General features: G+C 60.4%; 1 protein-coding gene across 1 annotated transcript; it reads right to left on the bottom strand.

Moving 5' to 3' along the window:
- Window positions 1-1,286: 1,286 nt before the first annotated feature.
- GTF2H4 (general transcription factor IIH subunit 4) lies at window positions 1,287-21,040 on the bottom strand. Its single transcript, XM_075914152.1, has 14 exons — window positions 20,896-21,040; window positions 14,185-14,318; window positions 12,701-12,805; window positions 12,056-12,187; window positions 10,426-10,522; window positions 9,938-10,026; window positions 9,473-9,584; window positions 9,227-9,295; window positions 7,516-7,599; window positions 5,465-5,597; window positions 4,638-4,768; window positions 3,502-3,549; window positions 3,150-3,228; window positions 1,287-2,332 (listed from the first exon to the last, which is right to left on the bottom strand). The coding sequence occupies exons 2-14, from the start codon at window positions 14,313-14,315 to the stop codon at window positions 2,160-2,162; spliced, it is 1,383 nt and encodes a 460-aa protein (XP_075770267.1). The 5' UTR covers window positions 14,316-14,318; window positions 20,896-21,040; the 3' UTR covers window positions 1,287-2,159.
- Between the last annotated feature and the right edge of the window lie 21 nt (window positions 21,041-21,061).

The raw sequence follows: 21,061 nt of genomic DNA, 5'->3' as shown, positions 1-21,061 counted from the left end.
TTAGACATGATCAATCAACCTTAGAGCACTCTCCCGTCAGCTCCGATACTGCACCATGACGAGAGGAGTAGGCGGAGTCCATGGGAGAGCAGCCCCTGCTGACCTTACTGCTTGGAAGACGCGTGGTAAGTATATTGATTTAATCAGCGCTGTTTGTGTAGCTGAAGTTGCGTATCTTAGATCAACAGAGTGGTATAGCTCCCGCCCCATAACTCTTTGGGGGATGTTGTGGAAAACTAAAGCATATTAAGTTAAAGAATTCACATGAGCTGCAAAATGGCAATATTTTGTTTTTCCAGCATCTGGGTTTAACCAATGAGCATTGCCCACGGAAAGCAAATGGCTGTGGGTAAAAATCATTTTTATTGACCACCTAATTTTCCAGTAAAGTTTTCCCCTCTCCATTGACCCATAAGAAAAGCAAAAGGGAAGCAACAGAAATGGAGTAAGAGGGAAGGACTTGCTCCATTCTGTCGCTTTAGGGCAGGGGTGGGGACCCCACTGACCTGTCAAGAGAAGACTTTTCCAAAAACAAGGCCAACCAAAGCCTCTAGATACAGCTGTCTCAGGCTATGCCTACACTAGACCCAGAAGGTCAGCTTAAGGTACGCAACTCCAGTTACGTAAATAATGTAGCTAGAGTTGGTTTACCTAAAGCCGAGCATGGCATCGTCTCCACAGTGGGAGGTTGATGGCAGCAAAAGCTCCCGGTGGCTTCCCTTACTCTTAGCGACTGCCAGTATAGGCGCCAACCAGAGGTGCCCTCAGCATTCGATTTAGTGGGTCTTAACTAGACCCACTAAATCAAACGCCAGAAGATCGATTTCAGGCACACAAATATAGATATGGCCTCAGTCAGCCTGATGGGGCAAGGAGACAAGGATGTCCCAACGTTTCATGGGAATGGTCCAGCGACTTTCCACCCGCACTCGGCTCCGTGGGTTGGTGGATTCCACGGTGGGCACGCTTTAGCACACCATCCCGCCATCAGCAGGAGCTGCAAACGTGAGTCATTACTCACAAAGAAGGGACCTTGCTGGGCTCTTAGCCACAGCTTCTGGCTTCCTGGTTGCCCCCTAGCTCCTTTGCAAGGGCAGAGGAGCTAAATTCCTTAATACGTGGGAGGTGCTTGGCTGACCCCCTTGCAGTCAAAGATGCTGTTTCACACCCAGATGTGCAGGGAGGCAAAGGGAAATCAAGTCAGGGCTTCTGCACTTCCCTGTGGGGGCGTGCCCCAGGTCAGCCGGGAAGACACCGCCCCGGCCAAAAGCAGCAAGGACGACGACTTTCACAGGGGAGCTTTATTCGTCTTCACAGCTAGAAAAACCTATTTACAAGTAGTGGGCTGGATTCTCCTGTCCACTCCCGGCTGTACAGCCATGGAGACACCTGTAGAGTCAGCGCCAGATGCTGAGCGTGGTGTCAATCCAGATCAGCCCATCGACGGCGACAAGAGCCAGGGCTGGACCGGGACCCATTCAGCCCGTGTGAACAGGGTCACTCCAATTCCGTGCAGGGAGTTGCCACCGATGCCGGGGGGGGGGCGGTGACTTCAGTTTGGCTACTCCTGATTTGCACCAGATGAGAGGGAAACTGCTGCATTCACGCCAGTGGGGTTGCTGGTTGACGCTCATTGTGACAAAGCAGGGCCAGCCCGTCTCAGTCCCGTCCTAAGGCAAGATAGGAGCTGGCGCCCCCCCAGAGAGGAGAAAGATCCCCAGGGACTCTTCCTCTGGCAGCTGGAAAGCAGGCCCCCCCCCCCCCCAGTGGCATGAGCTGAAGGGCTAAGGGGTATGTAACCCAGTCCTGGACCATTTGAGGATACAGGCCCCCCCCCAAGGGTACAACTTGCAGGCCTCAGTCGCACCTTGGAAGGTGCATCCCACCCCACAGCCATGGGTTCAAAGGTGACCATTCAGTGCCCTCCCCCTCCCGCAAGGGTAAGAAAAGGGGGAGCTCCATCGTATAACCTCTTGGCTGCTGGCAAGGCAGGGGCACAGAGATCTGCCAACGAGGTGCCCAATTTGGGGGATGACAGGCAGGGTGAGTTGCTGCGATTTAACTCCTGCCGCAGATCCACTGAACTTTGCCGTGTAACGGCCGGGCACACAGCACAGCAAGGTCTCCCCCTCCCCCTGCATCAGAGGGGGGGGTCCCCTTCAGGAGCTCTGCTTCTGCCTCTTCCAAAAACGCTTGACGTCAGAGTGCCCGGCAGGGGTCACCACCATGAGGCGCTTGGCCGGGTTTTCGAAGACCAGCACGCCCAGGTCCCGGGCGTGGTTCCGCAACAGCTCGAAGTCCACCTGGGACAGGAACTGGTTGTACAGCACGCCTGCATGGGGAGGGGGCACGGGTGGGAGCAGAGGGGGAGCCAGGAGAGGGATGGATGGTGGATAAAGAGGAGGAAGAGGGGATAGGAAAGGAGGAAAGAGGCGGGGGAGTGGACGGATGAAACCATCAGTGGAGGAACAGATGATGGTTGGACGGAGACCAGACAGATGGGTAAGTGGGAGCGGGAAATGGATGACAAATGAGGGATGGAAGAAGGGAGATGAAGGGGAACAGGGCGAAGAGGTGGATAAAACACGGATGGATGGATGGACAAGTGGGATGAAGGGAGGGCAGAATGGGGCAGGAGGAATGAGGGATGAGTGAAGAGTAGGAAGGAGGAGGGAGAACGGGGCAGAGGTGGATGGGTGGATGGACAAGTGGGATGAAGGGGGCAGGAGGAATGAGGGATGGGTGAAGAGTAGGCAGGAGGAGGGAGAAGGGGGCAGAGGTGGATGGACAAGTGGGATGAAGGGGGCAGGAGGAATGAGGGATGGGTGAAGAGTAGGAAGGAGGAGGGAGAACGGGGCAGAGGTGGATGGACAAGTGGGATGAAGGGGGCAGGAGGAATGAGGGATGGGTGAAGAGTAGGAAGGAGGAGGGAGAAGGGGGCAGGGGTGGATGGACAAGTGGGATGAAGGGGGCAGGAGGAATGAGGGATGGGTGAAGAGTAGGCAGGAGGAGGGAGAACGGGGCAGGGGTGGATGGACAAGTGGGATGAAGGGTAGGTAGAATGGAGCAAAGGGAGAAAAAAACCCCATCAGATGCCACCAGGACACTGTCCCTTCCCCAGCAACCAGCTCTTCCTTTGAGACACTCACCCTCGGAGAAGCGCAACCGGTCGCGCTCCATCTCCCAGAGCCGGATCTGATCCGTGATGGTTGGGGGCAGCACCGGGGTCTGTTGAGGGGGAGCAAAGGAGGAGTCCCTCAGTAGTTACCAACCCCACTGGCGGCCAAGGGGCACCTGATTTCTCTGGTATCTGCCCCTTCCCCTCTGTCCCCTGGATCTCCGGACCCTGTCCTGTCTCTCACCCTGCCCTCCTTCACCCCTGCCTGGTCAGCGATCAGCCATTCCAGCCCTTCATCTCTGCCCTGGCTAGTTCTCTCCAGCCCCCCGGACTTAGGGAGATCCTGCCGTCAATGCTACCCAGACCAGGGCCCCCCGTCTCACCTGTCTCAGCATCACAGGGTGCGCTCGGGTCCGTAGGAAGTGAATAATCTGCAGGCGAAGGGGAAAGTGTTACGGGCTGGCACCCCCGCGAGGCCACCCACAGCTCTTCCTGCCAGCTCGGATGGTCCTTCCCCGGGACCAGACCGTCCCCTCGGAGGGGTGAGCGCAGGGGCTGGAGACAGCGGCCGTATGGTGCATCCCCGATTCCTCCCTCCTCTAACCACTAGCCCCCACTCCTCTCCCAGAGCTGGAGACAGAACCCAGGAATCATGGCTGCCCCCTTCCCCCCCTGCTCTAACCACTAGCCCCCACTCCTCTCCCAGAGCTGGAGATAGAACCCAGGAATCATGGCTGCCCCCTCCCCCCCTGCTCTAACCACTAGCCCCCACTCCTCTCCCAGAGCTGGAGATAGAACCCAGGAATCATGGCTGCCCCCTCCCCCCCTGCTCTAACCACTAGCCCCCACTCCTCTCCCAGAGCTGGAGACAGAACCCAGGAATCATGGCTGCCCCCTTCCCCCCCCTGCTCTAACCACTAGCCCCCACTCCTCTCCCAGAGCTGGAGATAGAACCCAGGAATCATGGCTGCCCCCTTTCCCCCCTGCTCTAACCACTAGCCCCCACTCCTCTCCCAGAGCTGGAGACAGAACCCAGGAATCATGGCTGCCCCCTTCCCCCCCTGCTCTAACCACTAGCCCCCACTCCTCTCCCAGAGCTGGAGACAGAACCCAGGAATCATGGCTGCCTCCTCCCCCCCCGCTCTAACCACTAGCCCCCACTCCTCTCCCAGAGCTGGAGACAGAACCCAGGAATCATGGCTTCCCCCTTCCCCCCCTGCTCTAACCACTAGCCCCCACTCCTCTCCCAGAGTTGGGCACAGAACACAGGAGTCCTGCCCCCTGCCTTAGCTCTAACCACTAGACTCCACTCCTCTCCCAGAGCTAGGGACAGTACCTAGGAGTCCTGCCCCCCAGTGGGGGGTGCAGAGAAAGGAGCGGGGGTATCCAAAGCAGGAAACATTTGATCCGTTTCTCCCCCCAACAGGGCAGGCTGGGGGCTCTGTCGTTTGGGAACGGGGCCCAGGGGGGAGCCAGAACCCTCCCAGGGTCTCTCTGGTCCCGCGGCCCCAGCTCCCACCTGCTCGGCCGTGATGCCGCTCGCGATGGCTTGCTGGACGCTCTCGCGGGTCACATGAGCCACCACCAGGTTGGGGAAGCGGTACAGCATCTCGCAGAACAGGGCGATGAGCGCGATCTGCAGCTCCGAGTCTGGGGCGGGGGGGGGGCAGGAGACACAATCAGGCCGTGGCTGTATCTAGGGAAGCCCCTCCCCCTGAAGGCGGGGCCAGCAGCACCCCATGGGAATCAGTGTCCCCCGCAGTAAGTCATCTCCCCTCGCAGCATAACCCAACCACTGATCTCCCTGCCTGTACGCACAGCGGAAAAGATCATGGAGCCGGCGTCACAGGGGGAAACTGAGCCACGGGGAAGGGCACGAGACCCTGAAGGTCCCAGAGATCTGGAAAAAGAACCCAGGAGTCCTGACGCCCAGCCCTCGACTGCTCTGACCCATTCGACCCCCAGGCTTCTCTCAGAGCAGCGTTTTCCCAGGAAGCTGGATGTTTTGCGGCTGTGCAGGAGAGATTCCAGTGCCAGCCGGCTGATGAGCAGAGCGCCCCCCCCCCCGCTAGGTTTGGGTTTCTGCTGGTGGTGCACGTGGCTCGGTGCGCAGAAAAAATTATTCCGCACGTGGATGGTAAAGATTAGTGGGAAGATTGACTCAGAGCTGGGGACAGAATCTTGCTTCTCTCTAAGCTGCATGGCCCACGAGGGAGAGAGGCCTCTTCCCCCAGCACTGACCCCCCTCTGCCCATGTGCGGCGGGGAATGCAGGCTGCCAGGAGATGGGAAGGGAGGGGTGTCCACGACTAGCCACGCGGGCGACCCCCGATCCTTGACCTCTGACCTGTGTAGGCGTAGACCCTGTAGTTGGTCTCCACGACGACAAAGCCCTGGTTGTGGGTGTCCGTGGTGGGGCCGGAGATGCCCGAGGACAAGTTAATGGCCAGGCGGGTGGGGTAGTAGCGCCGCGACTTCCTCTGCAAAGGGGGACACAGGGCGTCTGCCGGGACCCTTCTCCAGCCTGCAGCTGCGCCCTCACATGGCTCCGCCGGTGCCCGCCAGCCCCCCTCGGCTCCCCCCAGCCCCGCCGGTGCCCCTCAGTCCCCACCCGCAGCCCCGCCAGCCCCCCTCGGCTCCCTCCAGCCCCGCCGGTGCCCCTCAGTCCCCACCCGCAGCCCCGCCAGCCCCCCTCGGCTCCCTCCAGCCCCGCCGGTGCCCCTCAGTCCCCACCCGCAGCCCCGCCAGCCCCCCTCGGCTCCCCCCAGCCCCGCCGGTGCCCCTCAGTCCCCACCCGCAGCCCCGCCAGCCCCCCTCGGCTCCCCCCAGCCCCGCCGGTGCCCCTCAGTCCCCACCCGCAGCCCCGCCAGCCCCCCTCGGGCTCCCTCCAGCCCCGCCGGTGCCCCTCAGTCCCCACCCGCAGCCCCGCCAGCCCCCCTCGGGCTCCCCCCAGCCCCGCCGGTGCCCCTCAGTCCCCACCCGCAGCCCCGCCAGCCCCCCTCGGGCTCCCCCCAGCCCCGCCGGTGCCCCTCAGTCCCCACCCGCAGCCCCGCCAGCCCCCCTCGGGCTCCCCCCAGCCCCGCCGGTGCCCCTCAGTCCCCACCCGCAGCCCCGCCAGCCCCCCTCGGGCTCCCCCCAGCCCCGCCGGTGCCCCTCAGTCCCCACCCGCAGCCCCGCCAGCCCCCCTCGGGCTCCCCCCAGCCCCGCCGGTGCCCCTCAGTCCCCACCCGCAGCCCCGCCAGCCCCCCTCGGCTCCCTCCAGCCCCGCCGGTGCCCCTCAGTCCCCACCCGCAGCCCCGCCAGCCCCCCTCGGGCTTCCTCCAGCTCCGCCGGTGCCCCTCACTCCTGACCCCCAGCCTCTGCCAGCCCTCTCCAGCTCGGCTGGTGCCCCTCACTCCTGACCCCCAGCCTCTGCCAGCCCTCTCCAGCTCGGCCGGTGCCCCTCACTCCTGACCCCCAGCCTCTGCCAGCCCCCTCCAGCTCGGCCGGTGCCCCTCACTCCCGACCCCCAGCCTCTGCCAGCCCCCTCCAGCTCGGCTGGTGCCCCTCACTCCTGACCCCCAGCCTCTGCCAGCTCCCCCAGCTCGGCCGGTGCCCTTCACTCCCGACCCCCAGCCTCTGCCAGCTCCCCCAGCTCGGCCGGTGCCCCTCACTCCCGACCCCCAGCCTCTGCCAGCCCCCTCCAGCTCGGCTGGTGCCCCTCACTCCTGACCCCCAGCCTCTGCCAGCTCCCCCAGCTCAGCCGGTGCCCCTCACTCCTGACCCCCAGCCTCTGCCAGCCCCCTCCAGCTCGGCCGGTGCCCCTCACTCCTGACCCCCAGCCTCTGCCAGCCCCCCCAGCTCGGCCGGTGCCCCTCACTCCTAACCCCCAGCCTCTGCCAGCCCCCTCCAGCTCGGCCGGTGCCCCTCACTCCCGACCCCCAGCCTCTGCCAGCCCCCTCCAGCTCGGCTGGTGCCCCTCACTCCTGACCCCCAGCCTCTGCCAGCTCCCCCAGCTCAGCCGGTGCCCCTCACTCCTGACCCCCAGCCTCTGCCAGCCCCCTCCAGCTCGGCCGGTGCCCCTCACTCCTGACCCCCAGCCTCTGCCAGCCCCCCCAGCTCGGCCGGTGCCCCTCACTCCTAACCCCCAGCCTCTGCCAGCCCCCTCCAGCTCGGCCGGTGCCCCTCACTCCCGACCCCCAGCCTCTGCCAGCTCCTCCAGCTCGGCCGGTGCCCCTCACTCCCGACCCCCAGCCTCTGCCAGCTCCTCCAGCTCGGCCGGTGCCCCTCACTCCCGACCCCCAGCCTCTGCCAGCTCCCCCAGCTCGGCCGGTGCCCCTCACTCCCGACCCCCAGCCTCTGCCAGCCCAGCCCTGGGCTCCCACTACGCCAGCTCTGCCTCCCTCCCCCTCCACATACCTTTCTCTGGAAGACCAGACCAAACTCCCGAAGGTGTTGAAGAAAATTGAGCAGCGAGTCGCTCATTCCCTCCACCGAGTAATCCTGGCAGGGGGCAAAAGGCAGGAGAGCAAAGAGGCTTTGTTTCCAGACCCAGGGATGCTCCCATTTAATCAACCCGTCCCCGTCCCCGTCCCCATCCCCCCCCCCGAATCTCTGCCCTGTCTGATCCCACATGTTCCCAGCCCTGCCCCCCCGGGGAAGATGTTTCACGGCCCAACACCCCTCTCCCACCTGGATTCTCTTTCCCCGTCTATTTCACGCAGCCCCCCTGCAGGAGACTTGCGTTCCGCCCGGAGTTACAGGAGGCTGGTTAGCAAAAGGAGGGGAGGCCTTACTGGCGCAGGGCTGGAGCTCACGAGATCTGGTCTCCAATCCCCTCTCCATCACTAACTCCCTGCTGCCTCCTTCCGCCGTGCCTCAGTTTCCCCCCCTGCACAGGGGTCCCCTCTAATTGTGCCCACCCAAGTGCGGAATGCTTTTTGTTCAGTGCACCGAGGGAGGGGCGGATGTGCACCAGCGGTAGAAACAAAACCACTCTGCTAATCACCTGGGCAGCACTGGACTGTCTCTCCTGAGTGGCCGCACAGGCGCCCGGCTTACAGGGAACACCGGTTAGAACCCAGCAGTCCTGGCTCCCAACCCCCCTCTGCTCTCACCACCACACCCCACTGCCCTCCCCGAGCCAGAGTGAGAACCTCACGATCTTTCCCCACGAGGCTCTCGGACACCACTGTGGGGGGCTGTAAAAGTGAACCACCACCAGTCTCCCCTGGGGAGCCTCGGGATAGAACCGACTCGGTTTTTCTTCTTGTGTAGCTGGGCCACATTCCAGCTGAAACAATTTGTTGAAGAAGGGAGGGGCTGGGAGCCAGGGCTCCTGGGTTCTATCATTGGCTCTCGGAGAGGACGTGGGGGTCTAGTGGTTAGAGCAGGTGAGGGCATTCGGAGTCAGGACTCCTGGGTTCTATCATTGGCTCTGGGAGAGGAAGTGGGGTCTAGTGGTTAGAGCAGGAGAGGGGCATTTGGAGTCAGGACTCCTGGGTTCTATCATTGGCTCTGGGAGAGGAAGTGGGGTCTAGTGGTTAGAGCAGGTGGGGGCATTCGGAGTCAGGACTCCTGGGTTCTATCATTGGCTCTGGGCGAGGACGTAGGGTCTAGTGGTTAGAGCAGGTGGGGGCATTCGGAGTCAGGACTCCTGGGTTCTATCATTGGCTCTGGGCGAGGACGTAGGGTCTAGTGGTTAGAGCAGGTGGGGGCATTCGGAGTCAGGACTCCTGGGTTCTATCATTGGCTCTGGGCGAGGACGTAGGGTCTAGTGGTTAGAGCGGGGCATTCGGAGTCAGGACTCCTGGGTTCTATCATTGGCTCTGGGCGAGGACGTGGGGTCTAGTGGTTAGAGCAGGTGAGGGGCATTCGGAGTCAGGACTCCTGGGTTCTATCATTGGCTCTGGGAGAGGACGTGGGGTCCAGTGGTTAGAGCAGGGAGAGGACAGGGGGCTGGAAACCAGGACTCCTGGGATCTATCATTGGCTCAGAGAGGAAGTGGAGGTCCAGTGGTTAGAGCGAGGGGGGGGGGGGGGGGGGAGAGCCAGGACTCCTGGGTTCTAACCCCTGCTGTGGGAGGGCAGTGGGTCCCAGTGGTTAGAGCGGCCGGCATTCCCAGCCTTACCTTGCCCAGGGAGGAGAAGCTGAGCTGGAAGAGGAAGGACAGGATCTCTACTAGGTCCATGCCTCGGGTCTGCGGGGGAGACGGAGGGGTTAAAACAGCCTGTGGGGAGGGGGTGCAAGAGGCAGAGCGGCTGGGAAGGGGGCGGGGGAAGGGGACTGTCCCAGCAGCAGACAACACAGGGAGGCAGTAAGGGGATTGGGGGGAAGTGACCGAGGGGGCCAGGGCCCGGGGCGGGCGAGATCTCACCTCGGCGGACTGCAGATACTGCAGCATGAAATACCAGAGCTGGGAGGACGTGTCCAGCAGCAGGAACTGGAAGCCGGCGGAGGTGATGCAGGGGGGCTCTCCGGGTTCACTGCTGTGGGGGGGGAGAGACAGAGGGTCAGGACTCAGCCCCAGCGTTCCCTATAAGCCGCGCGCTCAGGCGGCCACCCCGGAGAGATTCCAGTGCCGCCACACTGCTCAGCAGAGTGGCCGCAGCCTCCCGCAGCCGTCAGCAGGTGTTTCTGTGCATGGTGCACATCCGTAGAGGCTTTGGTGCACAGAAAATTTATTCCACACATGGATGGAAAAAATCAGAGGGAATACTGCTCAGCACCCCTCAGACTGCAGGCTGGGGCACCAAAGGGAAACTGGGGAGTCAGTGAAGGGAAGGGATGCGGGTCCCCCCAGCCCTGGATGAGAGCTGGCGCCCCCTATGCCCCCACTCACCTCTTCATCAGCCCAGCTTGGATGAGGAGCTGGGCTAGATCCTGGCTGACAGCGGCGCTGGGGGAGCCCACCATGAAATGCAGGATCACCTGGGCCAGCGGGAGACGGACACACGGACAGGTCAGCTACTAGGAAGGCTCAAGCCACACCCCATTTTTCGGCCACCAGCGGGCACTGCACCCCTCTCGCCCCTGGGCCTACTCAAAGGCACAGAGCCCACCTGGGCCCACCCCCGCAGGGCCATGTTATACTCCACCCGCCCCAGAAACGGCTGCAACCCAGCACGGGGCGAGCCATCTCTGCGCAGGGAGGCGTAGCAGCGGTTCCCCAGCCGCTCCACCCCAGAGGTGGCCGCATCTCAGTTTGTTGGGGAAAGGCGGAGGTGTAGATTGGCAGCCAGAGCTCCAGGGAAGCGGGGTCTAGTGGTTAGAGCGGGGGCGGGAGGGGAGGGGCTGGGAATCAGGGCTCGTGGGGCCCCCGGCACTCACCTCCCATCTCTCTTCGGCGTATTTATCCAGCGACGGGACGTCCCGCGCGTGCTTGTCTGGCCCCAGCTGGCTGGTGTCGTCGGACCAGGCCTTGCCGCTAGAATCAGGGGTGGGGGAGGAGACACAAAACGGGCTCACCGGGGCGGAACAGGCCGCCCGACGGCGCTGGGATCAGACAGGAGGCAAGTGTGGTCCCAGCCGCAGCACCCCGGGGGGAGCGGGGCGGGGGGGACACCGGTGTGAACTGCAGGTGACTTATCTCCGGCTGCTTGTCCCCCTCCCCCCAGCCTGGTTCCCCAACTCTCTCTGCCCCCCCACCTGCTGGGCTACACAACTCCATGTGGCACAGAGACCAGATCCGATTGAGTATTCCCATCCAGCGCGGGGAGGGGAGCCTAGTGGTTACAGCAGGGCAGCTGGGTTCTGTCCCCGACTCTGGAAGGGGAGTGGGGTCTAATCAAGGGATGGGGGTCCCCCCGACAGGCAAAATACGCAGCTGCCCACGGCACGGCAAAAACTGGGGCAATTTGGCGCGTGCTGCGTACGTGGGTGTTGCGGGCTCCGGCTGCCAGCCTCACGTCCTGGCCAGCTCCGGGACAACTCCCCCAGCTCCGCCCCGTCCCCTAAGTCTCCCCCCACCTATTCCCCCCCACCCCTTAGTCCCATCCATCCCCCAGCTCTCCCCCCTCTCCCCTTAGTCCCCAACCCCACTCTACCCTTCACCCTGCCCCCTCCCAAGCCCTAGTCCACCCCCTAAGTCTCCCCCCACCTATTCCCCCCCACCCCTTAGTCCCATCCATCCCCCAGCCCTCCCCCCTCTCCCCGTAGTCCCCAACCCCACTCTACCCTTCACCCTGCCCCCTCCCAAGCCCTAGTCCACCCCCTAAGTCTCCCCCCACCTATTCCCCCTGCTCCCCTCCACTCCTTAGTCCCCAACCCCACTCTGCCCTTCGCCCTGCCCCCTCCCAAGCCCTAGTCCACCCCCTAAGTCTCCCCCCACCTATTCCCCCTGCTCCCCTCCACTCCTTAGTCCCCAACCCCACTCTGCCCTTCGCCCTGCCCCCTCCCAAACCCTAGTCCACCCCCTTCCCTCCGCCCTCACTCCACCCCTTCTCCCAAGCCCCCTCTCCAGAGCGACGTGGCTCGGGGGTGGGGGTGAGCAGGAAGCCTAGTGCCAGCAGCAGGCAACCGCCCCCCCATGACTGGGGGCAGGTGGGAAGGAGGAAGGAAGTGGGCCCCCGCACACTGCACTCCACCGCCCGCCTCCAGCACGTGTGATGGGGGGGAGGGGGCAGTTCTATCCCTTCCCCCCACGCAGCCGGGAGAGCAGAGTGGGCTGGCACCGGGTCTGTCCGCTTCCCGCCGGGGCAGGGGGGCGGGAGAGGTGTCTAACGGACCAGAGCAAGTGGGGGCTTCCCAGGCTTGACACTGACCTGTAGCCGCACGAGCAGAGCCTGGCCCCACCCCGTGCCTCAGTTTCCCCCTTGCAGGCCGCGACCACCGCTCCGGTTCCCAGAGGGACCCAAAGGAGCCAGCAAGCCGGTTCCAGCCGACGGGAGGCGGGTGCCGTAGGAACACCCAGCCTCCGGACACAGCTCTGCCCGTCCCACCTCCGGCCCCGGCCTCTCACCCGCCCAGCAAGGCGACGCGCAGGTTCTCCTTGAAGACGGGGTTCAGCACCAGCCCCTGCAGGCCCCCCGGGAGCAGCTGGGTGTGCCAGAGCCGCAGCCCCAGCAAGACGTCCGAGCTCTCCTCCTGCTCCCTGCGGCGACAGCAACGTGCCGGTGAGCCGAGCACCCGCCGCCACCTCCAGGCTGCAGGGCAGGGGTCAGGAAGGGATCTAGCCAGGTGCATTATGGGGAAGCCGATGGGAAGCGCTGGGGGACTGGCTGAACTCATGGGATACGGGGGCCTTTCACCTCCAGGGACCCAGCCCCAGCTGATTTGGGGGGAAGGGGGACTTTTTCCTCTAGGGGTCGCCAACTCCGATCCAGCTCCAGCTCCAGAGCCAGGGATGGGCTGACCCAGAGGAGTGGGTCACAGAGCCTTTCCCCTCTAGGAAGCACTGGCTCTGTTCTAGCCAGGGTAGGGACCAGCAGGCGTGGGGGGCAGGGAATAGGACATGAGGCCTTTCCCCTCTAGGACACACCAACTCCAATCTAGGGCAGGGGAACTTGGTGACTGGGGGGGGTTGTCCGTGGGGGATCCCAGATCAATATCTGAAGTTCCATCTACCCTCCCTGACTCCCCCTCCACCTCCAGTTCGAGGACTCACTTGACATGTTCCTTCTTTACCCACAAGGCCACAGCCGCCTGGGGGAGGGGCTGCTCCAGGAAGAGCATCCGCATCACGTAGTTCTTAGCCAATCCCGGAAGCTCGCTGCGAAATACAAAAACTCAGAGACCAGCCCCCCCAGTGCATTCGACAGAATCCACCACTAAGCATCGCAATTAGGGTGTGTCCGGGCTAGACACGTCCTCGGGTCTGACCACAACGGGCAAGGCCAGGAGGCAGGATGCCAGGCTAGATGGGCCCATGGGTGTGATCTGGAGAGGTAGAGGAGCAGACGGGATACCGGGCTAGATGGGCCCATGGGTGTGATCTGGAGAGGTAGAGGAGCAGACGGGATACCGGGCTAGATGGGCCCATGGGTGTGATCTGGAGAGGTAGAGGAGCAGACGGGATACCGGGCTAGATGGGCCCATGGGTGTGTTCTGGAGAGGTAGAGGAGCAGACGGGATACCGGGCTAGATGGGCCCATGGGTGTGATCTGGAGAGGTAGAGGAGCAGACTGGATACCGGGCTAGATGGGCCCATGCGTGTGATCTGGAGAGGTAGGGGAGCAGACGGGATACCGGGCTAGATGGGTCCATGGGTGTGATCTGGAGTGGTAGGGGAGCAGATGGGATACCGGGCTATATGGGCTTATGGGTGTGATCTGGAGTGGTAGAGGAGCAGATGGGATACCAGGCTATATGGGCTTATGGGTGTCATCTGGAGTGGTAGAGGAGCAGACGGGATACCGGGCTAAATGGGCCCATGGGTGTGATCTGGAGTGGTAGAGGAGCAGACGGGATACCGGGCTAGATGGGCCCATGGGTGTGATCTGGAGTGGTAGGGGAGTAGACAGGCTAGATGAGCCCATGGGTGTGATCTGGAGAGGTAGAGGAGCAGACGGGATACCGGGCTAGATGGGCCCATGGGTGTGATCTGGAGAGGTAGAGGAGCAGACGGGATACCGGGCTAGATGGGCCCATGGGTGTGATCTGGAGAGGTAGAGGAGCAGACGGGATACCGGGCTAGATGGGCCCATGGGTGTGATCTGGAGAGGTAGAGGAGCAGACGGGATACCAGGCTAGATGGGCCCATGGGTGTGATCTGGAGAGGTAGAGGAGCAGACGGGATACCGGGCTAGATGGGCCCATGGGTGTGATCTGGAGTGGTAGGGGAGTAGACAGGCTAGATGGGCCCACTGATCTGGTACGGGATGGCAGGATAACAGGTTAGATCCAGGCCAAAAATTCCTCCATCTCTCATAATCAGCCAACAACTCTTGACACCCAACTTAAGAAACATCCCCAAGTCGCCCATCCCCATACAAGCTAGTACAGCCCAACAGGCCTGTCTAGCTCAAATGCCTCTCCCCGGGGCAAGACACCCCCTAGTGGGCAATGCTGGAACAGTCCTCCCAGGCCTCCCCTTCGCCCCCCTCACACCCAACCAGCCATCCAGGGGGGCTGGGGAGGGAGCCCACGCACCGGAACACAGCCAGGCAGGTGGCGGGATGATTGTACAGCCGATCTAGGATCCCCGGGCTCAGCCCCCGCAGGAACTCGTGCAGGTTCTTGCATTTCAACTGCACCCTCTGCAGCTTCATCACGGAGTCCATCACCTGGAAGGCAGCAGGGGAGACCATGGCAAGGGATCGTAGAAATCCATTGGTCATAGAAAACAGCCGAAAAACAAGGAGCTTGCAAGAAGGTTTATTTTCCCCCCAAAGAATTATTAGTTTTTACATTTTGGTGGGTGGGGAAAAAAACGTATGACCTAAATATGACGGCAAATACCAGTGTCGTTTCGCCACTGCACACAACTTCCCCCTTTTGTGGTTGGTTGTTGAATGCACTTTACCTGTACGCTGCACAGCATACGCTGTTAAACTGCTTCTGGCAGATAGGCATCACTCAGTGAGATACAAGGGTTTGTGTTTTAATGCCCCTTCAGCCTCCGGGCGGGAGTCCTGCAAGCTATGCAAAGATCTAACAAACCTACAAACCCCCTCTCAAACCCCTGAGTTTGGCGAGGACAAATTTCAGAGGGGTAGTAACAGGCTGTGCTCTGATGTCACGCCGCGGGGCTGGCGGACGGTGTTCGAAGGCAGAGCATTGTGGCGCGCAAAGACCAAATGGAACGAAACGAAACAAAAAGCGCGTCTGACACAGCAGGGCCACCGACCACAATAAAGACACGAAGCACCGTGAGCGGAGGGCGCCAGGGTTTCGCAACTGGAACAATGTCAAAACTGTGTTCCACCAACACCTGGGTTATGTCTACACTCGGGGCTTCTTGCGTGAGTAATATGCAAACGAGGCTAAGCGTGGAATATCGCCGAGCCTCATTTGCATACCGAATGAGCCACCGTTTTTTTCAGAAGAGGCTCTTGCGCAAGAAGGAGCATCTACACGGCCCCTTCTTGCGCAAGGAAAACCCTCTTGCGCAATGCCGGTCTTCCTGAAAAGTAATAGGTGTATTCGATTTGGAGAATGTGGTGGTTTTATCATGGAAAACGAGGATCCTGGACCATGACGGAGGCAAGGTCTATGTCAGGTAACCCACCCTGACCTGCCAGGTATGCTGTCTCCCTCTACGCTCTCTCCGGTTCCCCCTGCATCTCTGGGGTCGGGGATCTGACCCCTCACTGGGTTACTATTTTAGCCCCAGCACTAGATGTTGGGAGTCACAGCAGGCCTGATTTCTAGAAGGGGTATTACAGGCAGTCCCCGGGTTACGTACAAGATAGGGACTGTAGGTTTGTTCTTAAGTTGAATTTGTATGTAAGTCGGAACTGGTACATATTGTAGGGGAAACTCTAGCCAAACATTTCTCCAGAGCTCAGTTTTATTCTCCCACACCTCACTTCCCTCAGTCCTTTATTCTCAAGCTGAGGTGTCTGCTGAGAAAAGCCGCTCCGCGTCTCCCTGGTCTGCTGGGGGGGGCGCTAGCTCCGCGTCTCCCTGGTCTGCTGGGGGGGGCGCTAGCTCCGCGTCTCCCTGGTCTGCTGGGGGGGGCGCTAGCTCCGCGTCTCCCTGGTCTGCTGGGGGGGGGGGGGCGCAGCTAGTGCGGGGTTGCCTCACCCCGTTTGTAAGTAGGGATCCGATGTAAGTCGGATCCATGTAACCCGGGGACTGCCTGTATATGCATAATGGTAGCACCCAGAGGGGCGGTACAAACTAGGGATGTTCACGTTAAAACATGTAACCGTTTAACTGATCCGCTGATGCTTATCGGTGACTTAAACGTTTAAACTCACCTGCTGGTACCCTGCTGGTGGCTGAAAGTGCACGGCAGCAGGGCCAGCAGCTGGAACTCCACCGCCAGCTGGTGGCGGGGCTGGCTGCTGGGATCCCAGGAGGTTGGGAGTATGTCTACACTACAGAGTTTGGTTGGGAAAACAGCCGTTTTCCCAAGAAACTTGAGGCAGATCCACATTGCAGTTGCGTTCTTCCACAAGAAAATGGAAAGAAGAGAGGGTTTTTCCGACATTGGTAATCCTCGTTCTACGAGGGAGAAGCCTTTTTGCGAAAGATCTTTTTCGGAAAGAGGCGTGTGCGGGCGGGGAAGAGGGAGTTCTTTCGGAAGAAGAGGAAAGAGGAAAAAGCACAGGTGGCCACGCCGTCCATAGTAATCACAGCTTACATGTGAGATAGCGTCCATTCAGTGTGGACACTCTCTTTCAAAAAGCAGATGGCTTTTTCGATGCACTTCGGCAGTGCGGATGCTTTCTTTCGGAAGAAGTTTTTTCAGAAGATCTCTTCTGAAAAAAGCTTCTTCCGAAAGAAGCCTGCAGTCTAGACGTAGCCTGACCTTCTGCTGGCGACCTTTCCTGCCCTGTCACGACATCCCCTCAAATGTTTAACTGATAATTCAGTTAATGTTTCTCTCCATTTTTTAACATCCCTCATACAAACACGCAAGTCCGTCGCTCCATCTCTTCGGGGAGGCGCACTGATTTGTTAGTTTATTATCTGTCGTCCGGTAGCACCTAGGGACCCAGACATACCCTAGACCCCTCTGCTGCACAAAGAGGGCCTCTGCCCTACGGATCTGATAATCTGGGCCTAAGAGAAGAAATAGACGGGCAGGGAGCACCCAGGAACAAAACAGCGCCACTCAGCAATTCCAGCGCACCAGCAGCTAAACCGCAGCCAAATGATTAGAGGCATGGCAAAGCGGGCATATCCCATCACTTTTTTTTTTTTTTTTGGTTCACCCGATGTACGTGCCTCAGTTTCCCTCTGTGCTTTGCATTGCTGCCAAGCAGGGGCAGAATCGGAGACACAAGGAACGCCGTTGCCTGCTTGGTGTCCGGGGAGGTTGGAAGGGAGTCGTTCAAGGCCAGCATGTATCCATGGAAACCCCGATGGAAACTGGGCTGGGGCGAGGGGAGCCAGCTTTCGAGAGAGGCCGGGCTGCTCTCAGCTGGGGCTGGGAGGGGGTCTGCATTGGAGTTCACCGCAGCTTGGCCAGAGGGATTATGTCGTAACCTTCACTGGTCCACGCTAACCTCAGGACTTCTTCCATCTCTAAACCTGCTATGGTTCACAAAGGCTGAGACGCAGTTTGGGGTCCCTGGAGAGCGCACACATCTCCACCAGGAACCTAATTGTGCAGAGCTCCCAGGGAGAAGCAGGAAGGCCTATAGGGCTGTGTCTACACTGGCATGAATTTCCGGAAATGCTCAAAATGGAATACTATTCCGTTTTCAGTTTTTCCGGAAAAGGAGCGTCTACATTGGCAGGCTGCTTTTCCGGAAAAGCCCTTTTTCCGGAAAAGCATCTGTGGCCAATGTAGACGCGCTTTTCCGGAAAAGAGCCCCGATCGCCATTTTCGCGATCGGGGCTTTTTTCCGGAAAAGACTACTGGGCTGTCTACACTGGCCCTTTTCCGGAACAGTGTTCCGGAATAAGGACTTATGCCCGAGCGGGAGTAGAATAGTTTTTCCGGAATAGCGGCTGATTTTGTACAGTAGAGCATCGTTGCTTTTCCGGAAATTCAAGGGGCCAGTGTAGACAGCTCGCAGCTTATTCCGGAAAAGCGGCGGATTTTCCGGAATAAGTGGCCCAGTGTAGACACAGCCCGGAGGTTTGGATTCAGAGGAAAAGGGGGATCTATTGCGGGTCTGGCCCACAGACGGGGACTGGTTAAAAGCTGGGGGCGTAGCACCCTGGGGTGAATCCACGGCCACACTGGGTCAGACCAAAGGTCCATCTAGCGCAGGGTCTTGTCTTCCAACAGAGACCAATGCCAGATGCCCCAGAGGGAGTGAACAGAACAGGTAATCATCAATTGATCCCTCTCCTGTGATACATTTCCAGCCTCTGACAAACACAGGCTAGACACACCATCCCTACCCATCCTAGCTAATGGAGAAGGGAATGAAGTAAGATGAAGGGGTAGCTCTGGAGACTGGGGCACAGAATGATGAGGGGTTTGGAACGGGTCCCATAGGAGGGGAGATTAATGAGACTGGGACACGTCATCTTAGAACAGAGGAGACTAAGGGGGGGATAGGACAGAGGTCTGTAAAATCATGACAGGTGTGGAGAAAGCGAAGGAGGAAAAGTGATTTACTTGTTTCCATCACATAAGAACTGGGGGCAAATGAACAAATGAAATGAACAGGCAGCAGGTTTCAAACAAAACAAAAGGAAGTTTTTCTTCACACACAGTCAACCTGAGGAACTCCTTGCCAGAGGATGTGGTGAAGACCAGGACTTCAACAGGGTTCAAAAAAAGAGCTAGATAAATTCACGGAGGACGGGAAGTGGTGCTGTCCCTGGCCTCTGTTTGTCTGGAGGTGGGCATCAGAGGAGGGATCATTTTGATGATTCCCTGATCTCTTCATGCCCTCCGGGGCACCTGGCATTGGCCGCTGTCAGAAGACAGGATAAGGCTGAATGGCCGCTCTTATTCTTCTCCCCAGCATGAGGGGCAGAAAGCACAAAGGCGAAACGTACCAAACCAATGCAAGCTGGGAACAAGGGCCGACGGGAGACCAGAGCAGAGATCTCCAAGGGGAGGGAAAGGTGACAGGTCAATGGGGCGAGGCAACACATTTGTGGGTGGTCTCAGCCTGCGAGCCTCAACTCTTGCGGGTGGCCGCTCTGACAAGTTTTTCCTAAAATACTTAATTAGCTCCAGGGGAAAAAAACCAAATAAATACGCACAGCTCCACCTCCCAGTCACTGGCTCTTTTTTATGGTGCCGGGTTTGGTTTGCTTTGCTTTGCAGGCTCAATAATACAAATATCTATTTTTTACTGGGCCTATGCGGATAAGAAACACAGATCAGGTGCTTTGCATGTTCTTGTCTTACGCTCTTGTTTCTTTGGTGGGTGGCTTTCTTTCTGAAGGCTTGCTAGCTGCTCAGTCTATTCCCATGAAAAGGGATATTTGCATGCTTGTTATGATCGCTTTTCAGCAGGGCAGCTGACTGGCTCACTGGCTGGGGCGGGGGAGGCTGCAAAAAGTGATTTGAGCAAACATACAACAATCCATTTTCACAAAAGACTTGCTCAAATGAAGGGGGACAAACGGAGCCCTGGATGGGGAAGTGGGGGCATGGATGGGGGGCCAGGAAGGCAGCATATGCGAGGGGAGGGCTCGGAGCCCATAGCCCCACAGCTGGAGCAATGTCAATCCAATGCTCCCCATCAGTGTTCCCTCTAATTTTTTCCATCTGTGTGTAGAATACATTTTGTGCCATGCACCACGACATGTACAGATGTGCACCACCAGTCGAAATACATGCTGCCGGCTAGGGGTGCTCTGCTAATCAGCTGGGAGGTGTCTGAATCTTTCCTGGGGGGCCGCCCAAGGGCTCAGCTCACAGGGTCCCCATTCAGGCCCCTTGCTCCCTGGCCATCTCCCGTCTGCCCGACCTGCTACTGGAAAGGACCCCTCTCTGTCCCCACCTATATCCCTAGGCTCTGCCCCCACCCACCCGGGGGGGGGGGGCTCCCTGCCCCTAGACCCCAAGCTCCCCTCTCTGCCTCCACCACCTGTATCCCATGGGTCTGCCCCCTCCCATCCCAGAGCGCCCCTGTCTGCCCCCATCTATAACCCTAGGCTCTGCCCTCCCCCTCCCAGCCCACAGGGGCCCCCTTTCCATCCTGAAGCTCCCCTTTCTCCCCCAACCAAACCCCTAACCCTCCCCCCTCAGGGCACCCTTTCTGCCCCCAGACCCCCAACTCCCCTTTCTGCCCCCATCTATACCCCTAACCCTCCCCCCACAGGGTCCCCTTTCTGCCCCCAGACCCCCCAACTCCCCTTTCTGCCCCCACCTATACCCCTATCCCTCCCCCCACAGGGTCCCCTTTCTGTCCCCAGACCCCCCCAATTCCTTTCTGCCCCCACCTATACCCCTAACCCTCCCCCCACAGGGTCCCCTTTCTGTCCCCAGACCCCCCCAACTCCTCTTTCTGCCCCCAGCTATACCCCTAACCCTCCCCCCACAGGGTCCCCTTTCTGTCCCCAGACCCCCCCAATTCCTTTCTGCCCCCACCTATACCCCTAACCCTCCCCCCACAGGGTCCCCTTTCTGTCCCCAGACCCCCCCAACTCCTCTTTCTGCCCCCAGCTATACCCCTAACCCTCCCCCCACAGGGTCCCCTTTCTGTCCCCAGACCCCCCCCCAATTCCTCTTTCTGCCCCCACCTATACCCCTATCCCTCCCCCTACAGGGTCCCCTTTCTGTCCCCAGACTCCCAATTCCTCTTTCTGCCCCCACCTATACCCCTAACCCTCCCCCCACAGGGTCCCCTTTCTGCCCCCAGACCCCCCCAACTCCCCTTTCTGCCCCCACCTATACCCCTAACCCTCCCCCCACAGGGTCCCCTTTCTGCCCCCAGCCCCCCCCAACTCCCCTTTCTGCCCCCACCTATACCCCTAACCCTCCCCCCACAGGGTCCCCTTTCTGTCCCCAGACCCCCCCAACTCCCCTTTCTGCCCCCACCTATACCCCTATCCCTCCCCCCACAGGGTCCCCTTTCTGCCCCCAGCCCCCCCAACTCCCCTTTCTGCCCCCACCTATACCCCTAACCCTCCCCCCACAGGGTCCCCTTTCTGTCCCCAGCCCAACTCCCCTTTGTGCCCCCCACTCACACCCCTAGGATCTGCCCCCTTTGTGACTCAGCCCCCTCTGTGCCCCCCATATCCCCAGCGCTGCCCCCCCCCCGCCCGGGGACCCACCTTCTCTCGCTCCTGCGCAGCGGCCCCTGCCGGCTCCCTCCATCCACCTGCCCGCGGCTCCACGCGGAGACCCCCCGCGAAACTCCCCTTCCCGTCATGCAATGCGACGCCCCCTGCTCTGCGTGGCGGGGGGGGGGGCGGATAGGAAATGAGCAAAGCGTTCGCT

The sequence above is a fragment of the Pelodiscus sinensis genome, chromosome 32, assembly GCF_049634645.1.
Source record: "Pelodiscus sinensis isolate JC-2024 chromosome 32, ASM4963464v1, whole genome shotgun sequence".
NCBI lineage: Eukaryota > Metazoa > Chordata > Testudines > Trionychidae > Pelodiscus > Pelodiscus sinensis.
Note: the sequence above shows the minus strand (reverse complement) of the source record. Positions and strands in the feature narration are given on the sequence as shown.

Excerpts from the sequence above, each read along its gene's own strand:
- GTF2H4 (XM_075914152.1), bottom strand. The coding sequence starts at position 14,315 with ATGGACTCCGTGATGAAGCTGCAGAGGGTGCAGTTGAAATGCAAGAAC. Across the intron at positions 10,027-10,425 it reads ACGCCGAAGAGAGATGGGAG|GTGATCCTGCATTTCATGGT; the intron begins GTGAGTGCCGGG and ends CCGCTGGCCCAG. Across the intron at positions 7,600-9,226 it reads GCTTCTCCTCCCTGGGCAAG|GATTACTCGGTGGAGGGAAT; the intron begins GTAAGGCTGGGA and ends GCCCCCTGCCAG.